The sequence below is a fragment of the Nematolebias whitei genome, chromosome 11, assembly GCF_014905685.2.
Source record: "Nematolebias whitei isolate Nwh7 chromosome 11, NemWhi1, whole genome shotgun sequence".
Lineage (NCBI taxonomy): Eukaryota > Metazoa > Chordata > Actinopteri > Cyprinodontiformes > Rivulidae > Nematolebias > Nematolebias whitei.
The window spans coordinates 4,870,926-4,881,827 of NC_056508.1; the positions used below are offsets into that span (position 1 = coordinate 4,870,926).

The 10,902-nt window shown below is 42.0% G+C and overlaps 1 protein-coding gene across 1 annotated transcript in view; it reads right to left on the minus strand.

Moving 5' to 3' along the window:
* Positions 1 to 10,902, minus strand: part of nckap5l (NCK-associated protein 5-like) — a gene marked incomplete in the record, with an annotated part of 51,663 nt that overhangs the window by 28,761 nt on the left and 12,000 nt on the right. Inside the window, 1 exon segment of the mRNA XM_037684639.1 lies at positions 1,397 to 1,537. Within this exon segment, the coding sequence (XP_037540567.1) occupies positions 1,397 to 1,537 (141 nt within the window).

The window sequence follows — 10,902 nt, forward strand, 5'->3', positions numbered from 1 at the left end:
ACTGTTGCAGAAAAAATTGATTGCAGCTACCTGTAGTGCGCATGTGCATTTGCACCTGCAGAGTATTTCATACCTCTGTAAGGGAGGGGGGGGGGGGGGTGTCACCCAAAAACCCCTCTGAGACCAGGACTCAGAGATAATGAGGCAGATTGCAGCAGAAAAGCTCCCGTCTCACTCAGAACCATGCATCATGTAACCGGGTCTTAAAATTAAATTTAGACTTTTATGTTTTGAAGTGAAGAACTTTCCTCTGTGACAGTTTTTGTTCTGCTGTAAGGAAACAGACGTGAAAAATCTCAGTTTTCTATGCTTCCATGCTTTGGAAGAGGACTTCTGCTGTTTATGTTAAAAACTTTTGCACACGGTCCCAAGGCTCTGACCTGAAGTGAAGACATGTCTGTTCTTGGTGCAGATACCAGATCATAATTTCATGTTGTGATATTCATGTTTTGTTTCAGGGTTCCTCTTTGTTTAGAAGGAAGTGATACAGATCATTTTCACACATTATTTGTAATTAATAACTGATAAATTTGGTTTTGTAACACCATCCGATCACCCCAGTGTAGCTGCTGAATGTTCCTAAATGTTGTTATTTTCTTCTTCAGTGACATATAAAAAAGGATGTGTGTGCTGAACTGGTATTAGAGATGCATCGATCCAATACCAATATTGGTATCGGAACGATTCTTAAAAAACCTTCTGGATCGTGTATCGGTGACAATGTGACCGATCCATGACTGAGCAGATCTATTCACTCTAACTCTATGCTTTGTGCTCTGAGTGACATCATGCGCTGGCGTACTGACTGAACAAATTAAAGTTGTGTTGTTTTACATGTCTGACTGAGCTTGTGAAGCTACTGGTGTGTTTAATGTGCTGCTCTGGTGCAGTTTTCAATAAATTTGTAATTCAGTACATTCATGTCTGCGTTTAACAAAACAAATGTTTTAAGTTAATTCAGCACTGGCTTTGTAAGCTCAAACATCCAGGTAGACAACAAAAATGGCTAAATCATGTCATCTGGACCTGTTTCAGAAATGGGTCCAGATGACATGATTTAGCCATTTTTGTTAATTCAGCACAGTTTTTCTGTATCAGATCGGTATCGGATCGGGATCGACAGATACCAAACAACACATATCGGTATCGGATCGGAAGTGAAAAAATAAATAAATTAATTTAAAAAAAAAAAACAATAATAAAAAAAAAAAAAAAAGTGGATCGGTGCATCCCTAAATTTTATACAATCAATGTTGAAGGGAAAGACAAAATGTGGGCAAATGTGAGTTCTTCAAGATGGATTCAGGTGCTACCAGCACATTAGATAACAAGAAGTTTTTGATCTGTGCCGTCTCTGGATGTTGGTTTGGTGTGTAAAGTACTTTAGCTAACTCACCTCCAGCTCTCTCAGTCGGTCCATGAGCTCACTGCTGTTGTCTTCTAAGTAAGACTCCACGTCCCCTTCCTCGCCCTCTTCATCTGAACCGAAGTCCCCATCACACATTCTCTGTTCTGTCTCATCAGACATTGTTCTCATCTGCAACAACAGAGGAGTGACAATGATTATCACTGCTGTCACAAACATCACTGGACAGTAGGAGGATGTCCTACTTCCATGCAAAGTCAAGCTGGCATGACATTTCATTAGTCACATCAGTGTATGCTACAGATATGGGTCAAACGGCTCCAGACAGAAAGACAGACTCATATTTTGCTTATAACAATATAAAAAAGACAAAATGGTTGCAAAACAAAACCAAAAACCTTAAACCCAAGTTGGCATGAATTTTTGACTTCCAGATGGTGTGCTAAATGGCCAGGTAGATTTTATTTTTATTTTTTTTCTGAGACCAGGCACAATGGCCGAGCCAGCGGGTGACCAATAGCAGCCTTGGCTACCATAGAATGATCTTCAGGCATCACAATCACTTGAAGAAACTACACTTAAGCAATATAAAAATAAAAAACATAGTTTTCTCAAACGATAGAAGTTATCAGTTTGTCAGAGTCAAAGACTTTATTGTCGTTCCACCACATGTGGTACATATGGTGGAGAGAAATTATGTACACAGGGTCTCAGTTACATCCAACAATAAAATGTAAAAGAACAACAATAACATCTAAGATATGAACTAAGAAAAACATCAACTAAAAATACACTGAGCACTCATAGTATAAAAACATTACATCGAACAGCAGTACAAACATGTGCATGAGTCTGTGTGAGCAGATGAACACATCAACATGACACAGATCAGCAGCAACATGAAACAGATCAGCAGCAACATGAAACAGATCAGCAGCAACATATGGTTTTTCACAGTGATTATTCTAGTTAGAGATTCATGAGTCTAACAGCCTCAGGGTAGAAGCTGTTCCTCAGTCTAGTGGTTCTACACTTAATGCTCCTCAACCTCCTTCCTGAGGGGAGCGGGGCAAAAAGTGTGTGTGCTGGGTGAGTGTGGTCCTTCATGATGCAGGTGGCCCTCTTCCTGCATCTGGAGGTGTACATGTCTGTGATGGTGGGGAGGCTGACTCCAACATCTTCTGTGCAGCCTTCACCACTCTCTGCAAAGCTTTTCTTTCTGCAGCTGTGCAGCCTCCATGCCACACGTTGATGCTGGAGCACAGGATGCTCTCCACTGCACACCTGTAGAAGGAGGTGAGGACTGAGCTTCCCAGACCAGAGGAAGTAGAGTCTCTGATGAGCTTTCTTGATCAGGCTGGTGGTGTTGTTGCTCCAGCTGAGGTTGTCATTCATGTGTACACCCAAGTACACTGCCTTGTGAAAGTATTCCACTTCTCGATTGTGTCCCACTTGTTGTTGATTCTTCACAAAAAATTAAAATTTTATATCTTCTGTGCTGGTCCATCCTTTTGGCCAGTTTGGCTGGATGGCCCAGCACAGAAGATCAACATCATCAGGCCAGGACTCTGCGGTCTACACTCATCTCCAGGCCAGCGGTCACTCTTTCAAGGATGAAGATGTTCACATCCTGGATAGAGAGGAACGATGGTTTGAGAGAGGAGTAAAGGAGGCCATCTTTGTGAAAAGAAACCGTCCATCATTAAACAGGGGTGGAGCCTCCGGGTTCAACTGTCCCCCTCTTACAATGCTGTGATTGCTAGTATCACTCAGCCCTCTGTGAATAGTAAACAGCCATCAGTGTGCTAATGATCCATTGTTAGGCTGATGGTCCTTCTTGAGCATGTGATCAGCTGGTTTTGGTTGTCAGCAGCAAACTGGTTGATCCACTCTGAGACGGTGCTATTTAAGAGACTGAGCTGAATACAGCACCTCAGACTGAGGAAGTCTCTCGGATGAGAGACGAAACGTTTCTACATTTTTTGTTGTTTTGCTTTGTTTTGTTTTTTGAATGTCCAGAGGACCAGATTTAACTTTTTTAGATTTTTCTACCTGGATTATTGAGCATGCATCAGGATATCAATGGTGGAAGATTTATCATAGATACTGAGAGAAACTGTCCATGAAGCAAGACAAACCGTATCAGTTACAGGGTTCAATCAGCTCGATGTAGAAAGAGCCTTTTGTATTTTAAATGTTCCTTGTACGTGGAGAAAAGCAGCATGCTGTAAGGTTGGGCGATAATTATCGTCATATTTCAGAGCATTCTGACGATACTGATACAATTTGTGATATAACAAAAAACAAACAGAAATAGTTATTCATTTGACAAAATTAACATGTTGCTTTGCAGTATTATATAAAAACAAAAAAAAAACAACAAGGGTTAATTTTACTGAAATTACTTTATTTAGTAAAGTATTCAGTCTTAAAGTGTAAAAATAAAAAATAAAAATGATCCTTCTGTTATTTAGATTGAAAAAGTCTACACAAAATATAGATCAACAAAATCCACCACAAAAACTAAAATGCAGGTGCAGTTCCCAAAAAACCTAAATAAAAGGAAAGCTTAAAATATGTTGAGCATAAATGTAACTTACAACAAAACTATGTTGCCTTTAAATAAGGGATAACTTCCACAGTTTGTGACAAGGTGTCTTCAGCTGACCCTGAAGCTTGTGGTGTTTCAGATTCCTCTATTCCCTCCAGCGTGAGGGAAGAGGCAGCGTGAGTGATGCGTTTAGCTTTTTAGCTAGCTAGTATTGTGCGCGGCTAGCTCAGCGTTACGCCAGTACTGACAGGAGGGGGTTGCACAGTTCGGTTCGGTAGTTCAGCGCACTGTTCTGTTAATGGGGTTGGGCACCCCACTTGTATAAGGGGAAACACTGACGTATTTACACCATAAAATTAGTATATCATGATATTATTTATTTTCCCAGGAAAGTCTTTTTACTGGTATTATCATTAACGATATGATATGGCCCAGGACTACTGTACGAACATGACCCGACCACAGTGCTATGGAGACATGGAGTCCAGTTCTAGTACAGTAGTCCCTCGTTTATCATGGGGGATCCGTACTCTGAAGACGCGTGATAAATGAACAACCGTTAAGTAGGAATAGTAGTACAAGTAGTAAGTTCATTTTAAAATGCCTATATATATATATATATATATATATATATATATATATATATATGTATATAGGCATTTTAAACTCTTCCCACACGCTTGCAATATTCTAAACAAGGTTTCTAAACTCTAAACGCTCTAAAAGAGCAGAAAATGTCATGATTTCAGCTCTCTGCCTCCGCTGCTCTTTGCCATCTGCAAGTGCTCTTGGCCACGCCCACTCCTCCGCTCTGCACGCTGAACAGCTGATCAGCTGCAGCAGGAAGTTTATCCTGCAGTAAGGGCTGCACAGAGGTGCAAAATAATTTAAAATAATTTATTTTCCATGCCAATCATGCAGCACATCAATCAATCAGCCAATTGTGTGTTGTGTCCAATCTTATTTTGAAAAATCGCGATAGAGCAAGTCCATGATCAACGAACCGCGAAGTAGCGAGGGACTACTGTAAAATGCTTCAGGAAAGCCACCGTGCAGTTCAGGAGTTCCCAGAGGTTCAATCTCAAATTGAGCTTCAGGCCACATGCAGCACGTTAAACATCTCCATCCAGCCAATGAAAAATCAGAAATCAAAAATAAATAATTGTGTGTGTAAAACCACAATCTCTTATTTTATATTGAAACTGACTTTTGCAGGTGTTTTTTTATTTTGAAGACGAGTTGGTGTTCATGTCAACAGTCTAATCCAGAATGTAGAGATTTGAACAAGATGCAGACATTAATGATTCTTATTTCTGTGTCCAAACATTGAGCTCAGAATGCTGTTTCTAAGGATTGTGCATGAAGTGGTTACCATCAGACTAAAACAGACACACCGAGCAGGCACACGTCAGGAGCTTTGCTTTTTATCCAGGCTCTCGTGGAGAGAATGGAGCCAGAATGAACAGTTTTAGGATTTTTTTTACAAGAGAAACGTTTTTTATTGCTGCAGAACGTGCACATTTCCCTCCACCAGTGGTTGTGTTGATGTTCATTATTTATATAGAGTTAATAAAGTTTAAATTGTCAACATGAATGGTTCACATCCTGAGGATCAGTGCACACATTAACCCCCCCCTCCTGCCACGCTGCCGACACCCTGACTGTGTCCGCAGTCCTCTGCTCCAGTGCAGCCACACTGCAAACCTCAGCACACCCGCTGCCCGTGTGTGTGTGAGCACGGCACGCTGCGGGGCGTGTGGCCCAGCACCAGTCCTTCACGCCGGTGCACCTCAGAGTGACTGTGTGCATGAGCCGCTGTTGATGTGGGTCCAGATCCTATTGATGCATCTTAAGTCATTAGAGCGGATAAGACGGGTCTGAGACTGGAGGTCAATCAGCTACTGGCACAGTTTACAGGTTTTCTGATGAGGACACGTCACACAGACGGTCAGTTGTACTTAAGGCACACAGTTACATTCATATTTTAAGTCCTGAAAAAAATCCTTTAACATGTAAAGAAAACTGTGCATTTAAATGGTAAATGGACTGTACTTATATACAGCCCCTTTCTATCTTATTTCAAGACACTCAAAGCTCTATACAACAATCTGTGCCTCATTGACCCATTCATACAGCTCTATACTAGATCTCTACAAAGATAATTGAACAAATCATTCTAAAGAGACTAATCAGAGCTTTAGATCACATTCATACACTTATGGGACACACATCAGAGGCTATGAGGGGTTCAGTGTCTTGCCCAGGGACACTTCAGCATGTGACTGCTGGTGGATTCAAACCCCCAACTCTTGCGTTGGAGGACGACTGCTCTAACCACTGAGCCACAGCCGCCCCATTCAGCATGGTTTACTTTAACTGACTATTCTGGAAATTCAGCCTTTATTTCTGCTTGTGTCTGCCCAAGTCTGTGTGTGTCTGTTAACAAAATATCTCATAAAAAACTGGACAGATGTGAATGAAGCTGCAGGAACTCAATGGATAAACCTCAACAACTGACAACATCCAACATAAACACATCGCACAGGACCTTTGTTTAAAACTTTTAGTCAACTCCGTCCATTAGCAAAATATCTTGTGAACCAGGGGACATACTTTAATTAAACTTTCAGGAAATAATCACTGGATGTACATCTACAACTGAACAACTGTTGAAGTTCATCTGATTTAAGATGGCCACCACCATAACTGAGTTTAACCGACATAATAGTGCATCAAACTCAATTAAGATACAGTTCAAGTTGTGTTTATTTGTCACATGCAGGTTAACAGTACAATGAAATGCTTAGGATGAGAAGAACCAATTTGACTCAGTAAAGAAAAACAAACAAGACATACTGAAGCATGCAATAAGGGTACACACAAAAAAAGTACCAAGAAGTGAAAAAGTAATTCTAATATTTGCAACGTCCTAAAGAGAGATAGTAAACAACAACAAGTAGAATGTAACGGTGTAAGCAGGATGAATTTAAATGAACAAGTATTTCATGGTAGTAATATAAGCTAAAATGAACATATTATATATATACAGTATATACATGCTGGAAGCCCAATATATATATATATTTTTTTCATTGACGCTTTATTTATACAGGTTAGTCTCATTGAGCCACGAGAACTCATTTTCAAGAGAGACCTGTTTGGGGAGCAGATGGTGGAGGTTAAGGGCCTTGCTCAGGGGCCCAGAGTGGGGCAAATGAGGGTGGAGGTAGGTGAAGCTAACTGGGGAAAAAGGCTTTAATTTGCTAGGGAGCATAAAGATCGGACTCTGGAGCAATGTAAGAATGTCATGTGGTCTGATGAGTCCAGACTGACCCTGTTCCAGAGTGGTGGGTGCTTCAGGGTCAGAAGAGAGGCAGGTGAAGTGATGCACCCATCATGCCTAGTGCCTCGTCATTAATGAAAGATCTTGGTGAAAAATTTACGCAACACTGGATGGAAATGGATCTTATGACATTGCAGATGTTTATTGAAACAATGACACAGTGAATGCATGATGTAATCAAAGCTAAAGGTGGTTTAACAAAATATTAGTGTGTGACCTTTTTTTTAGGGGGCAACTTTTTTTTTGGCCAGGCAGTGTATACACACACACACACACACACACACACACACACACACACACATATATACATATAATGAGGGGAAAATGGAGCGTGAGATCGATAGGCGGATAGGTGCAGCGTCTGCAGTGAAGCGGGCGCTGTACAGGTCTGTCGTGGTGAAGAGAGAGCTGAGTCAAAAGGTGAAGCTCTCAATTTACCGATCGATCTACGTTCCTACCCTCATCTATGGTCATGAGCTTTGGGTTGGGACCAAAAGAACGAGATCTCGGATACAAGCGGCTGAAATGAGTTTTCTCCGTAGGATGTCTGGGCTCTCTCTTAGAGACAGGGTGAGAAGCTCGATCATCCGGGGGGACTCAGAGTAGAGCCGCTGCTTCTGCACGTCGAAAGGAGCCAGTTGAGGTGGCTCGGGCATCTGGTTAGGATGCCTCCTGGACGTCTCCCTGGTGAGGTGTTCCAGACACGTCCCACCGGAAGGAGACCCAGAGGAAGACCCAGGACACGCTGGAGGGACTATGTTTCTCGGCTGGCCTGGGAACGCCTCGGGATTCCCCCGGAGGAACTGGCCCAAGTGGCTGTGGAGAGAGAAGTCTGGGCCTCCCTACTTAAGCTGCTACCCCCGCGACCCGACCCCGGATAAGCGGAAGAAAATGGATGGATGGATATATAATTTGAGGAAACTATATTTTCATGTAATATATAAACTCAAAACAATAGTTTCCTCAAATGATTGGGGTGGCCAAAGAGTAATTTATTGGGGCCAAGGCCACCACTGGCCACCCCCTGGCTTCAACACCGCACCTGGTTGTGGATAAATTGCTCCGTCCTCTTGACAGGACCCTTCACTCTGTGCCGTCTCGGACATGAAAAAATAAAATCACCTGTGTTCACACAGTGTAACTCCTGCCCACTTGATATCTTGCACTAAAAACATTAAGGTTTACTTACATCCCCAGTTCAGTTCCAGTCCAGAGAAACACTCATGAAAACTACAAACATTCTTTATTCAAATCCCTCAGCGACGGGAAACATCAGTGAACTGCTCGGGTTTAGACTCAGGTCTCACTCTTGAGCTGCTTAATCTTCCAACTTATTCCATTTCTCAAAATTAAAATAATAATAATAATAATAATCAAAGTCTACATAAACGGCCTAACATTTCTTGAAGAAATGCATATCACCCATCACACATTTCATGCCAGAGTTTAGACTAAGACGTCCTACGATGAGTAGTAATGGAGTTGCAGTCATTTTGGTCCAACTGAAGGTGTGTGCTGTGATCGACTCTCAGATACTATTTGAAGCTCGTTAATATTCGGAACAGACGGTTTGGATTGTAAAGCTTGATTAGATGTGACAGCCATCTAGAATCAAGATTCTTCACAACCTTAATTACCCGATCTACTTTACGTTCTGAGCCTTTCTATGAAACTCGTTCAGTGGTTCATAGGATATTTTGCTAACATGACAAACTAATAAGTATACATACACAAGCACAAACATTATCACCCGCCTCCAGAGGCAAAAGGGTGATAATAATACTGATAAGTTTAATACGTTTCTCTCCTAAAGTCACACGTTGGAACGACATTTGAAAAGAATAAAGACTCAACGTAATAAAATAAAATGAACAGTAACTGCAGAGATAAGATGTATGTCAATATTTCCATAAGAAATCATCAGAGAGCAGCCAGGCTTTGTAACAGGAGTCGCTTTTGAAGCGTTTACTGGCAGACTGTGGAAGGAAGCTGATGGTGAACACCCATGGACAAGCCTGCGCAGCACCAACCAAAGTGCAGGCGGCTGTCATTGACCCGACACGCTAAATCCATATGTGTAATGGACGGCCGATCAATGGAGCTCATCATCTAAGAACAGAGCCCGTCCCTGGACATCCCACTGACACCAGAGGTTAAAAATACCAGCTCGTCTCCTCACAAGTGCGCATCAAATCTGTGGGCAAGACGGGCAAAAAATGTGCACATTCCTCTTTGTGAAACTACAGCATGGCCCAAAAGACAACATAAGATATCTAAATATAAGGTGAACACGTGGCCCTGCCTCGCTGCCCTGGGATTCTTTTGAAGTGCAAAGTAAATGTTTCCTGCTGAGAAACACCAGAAAGAAACCAATCTTCAGCTCTGGCTCGTTGATGCATCACTCAGCAGGGCCTCGCACTGAGAACGGAGGCGCTGTTTAAAGGAGCAGCTTAGTTTTTAACAGGGAGAGGTTCTGTGGAGTTGCTGTGAATGGTCACCATCTTACCTGCATAAGACAGATCTCAGAACCTGTTTGAATGTGAATTTAAACCAGCTAAAATGGGTTCTTAAATTTTATTATTTCAAAGGCCCAAGTCTGATAAGGTCAAAGGTCAGGAACGACTAGCAACAGGCAGCGCCTTTATATTAAATTTGCCTACAAATTAATACCAAAAGAAATGGCTCAGTATGCAAACAATTGTTTGCTTTTAACCTGAGGTTCAGAAATGGTTTTAGTTTTAGGAGAAAAAAAAAGTAATTTTGAAACGAGCTGGTCAAAGCAGATGGTCTCTTGTCCTGAGCTGGTTCTGCTGGAGGTTTCTTCCTGTTAAAGGGAGTTTTTCTTTCCACTGTCTCCACTGTGCTTGCTCAGGATGGGAGACTGCAACGAAGCCAAGATTCAACTTGTCTGCTGGATTCTTAGATAGAGAACTTTACTACAAAGTAATTGGCTTTTCTGTGAATGTTCCTGTAAAGTGCCCTGACACAACTTTGCTGTGATTTGATGCTTTATAAATAAACTGAATTGAATTTCAATTGATGGAAACACCACATCTCAAAAAAGTTTGGACAGGTTTAGCTTTTCAACAGTCCAGGATCATCTTTGTCATTTTTAACGATGCATCAAATGTTCTCAGTTGTGCCCCTTTTGCACTGCCCCTAATAAGCCCCAGTTCTGGGCAGCCCGCCACAGAAAGAACCCTTTTGCACCAGCACTTTACCTAGTATTTTTAACTGATTTGAGGTCTTTTCCATTAGTACTTCGTACCTGCTCACCCTCAGTATTCTGGCCCGGCTTCTCAAGGGTCCAAGCGAGCCGAGCCGTGACGTCAGAAACACTGTCAGTCACTGATTGGTCGGGGGGAGGAGTCTGTGGAGTCTTTCCAAACAACCTGATCCACCATTTTTCTCTACGCTTGCCATTAGCGATAACTGGAGGAGCGTATCTTTTAGTATTTTGAAGCTACACAACAACAATAATATCAAAGCTGTGGTCAAATGCAGAAGTGCAGGTGTTGTTGTGCTTCTGCTCCTGCTCCATCAGAGGAGTCTGCACCTGACAGAGCTCCATCAGAGGAGTCTGCACCTGACAGAGCTCCATCAGAGGAGTCTGCACCTGACAGAGCTCCATCAGAGGAGTCT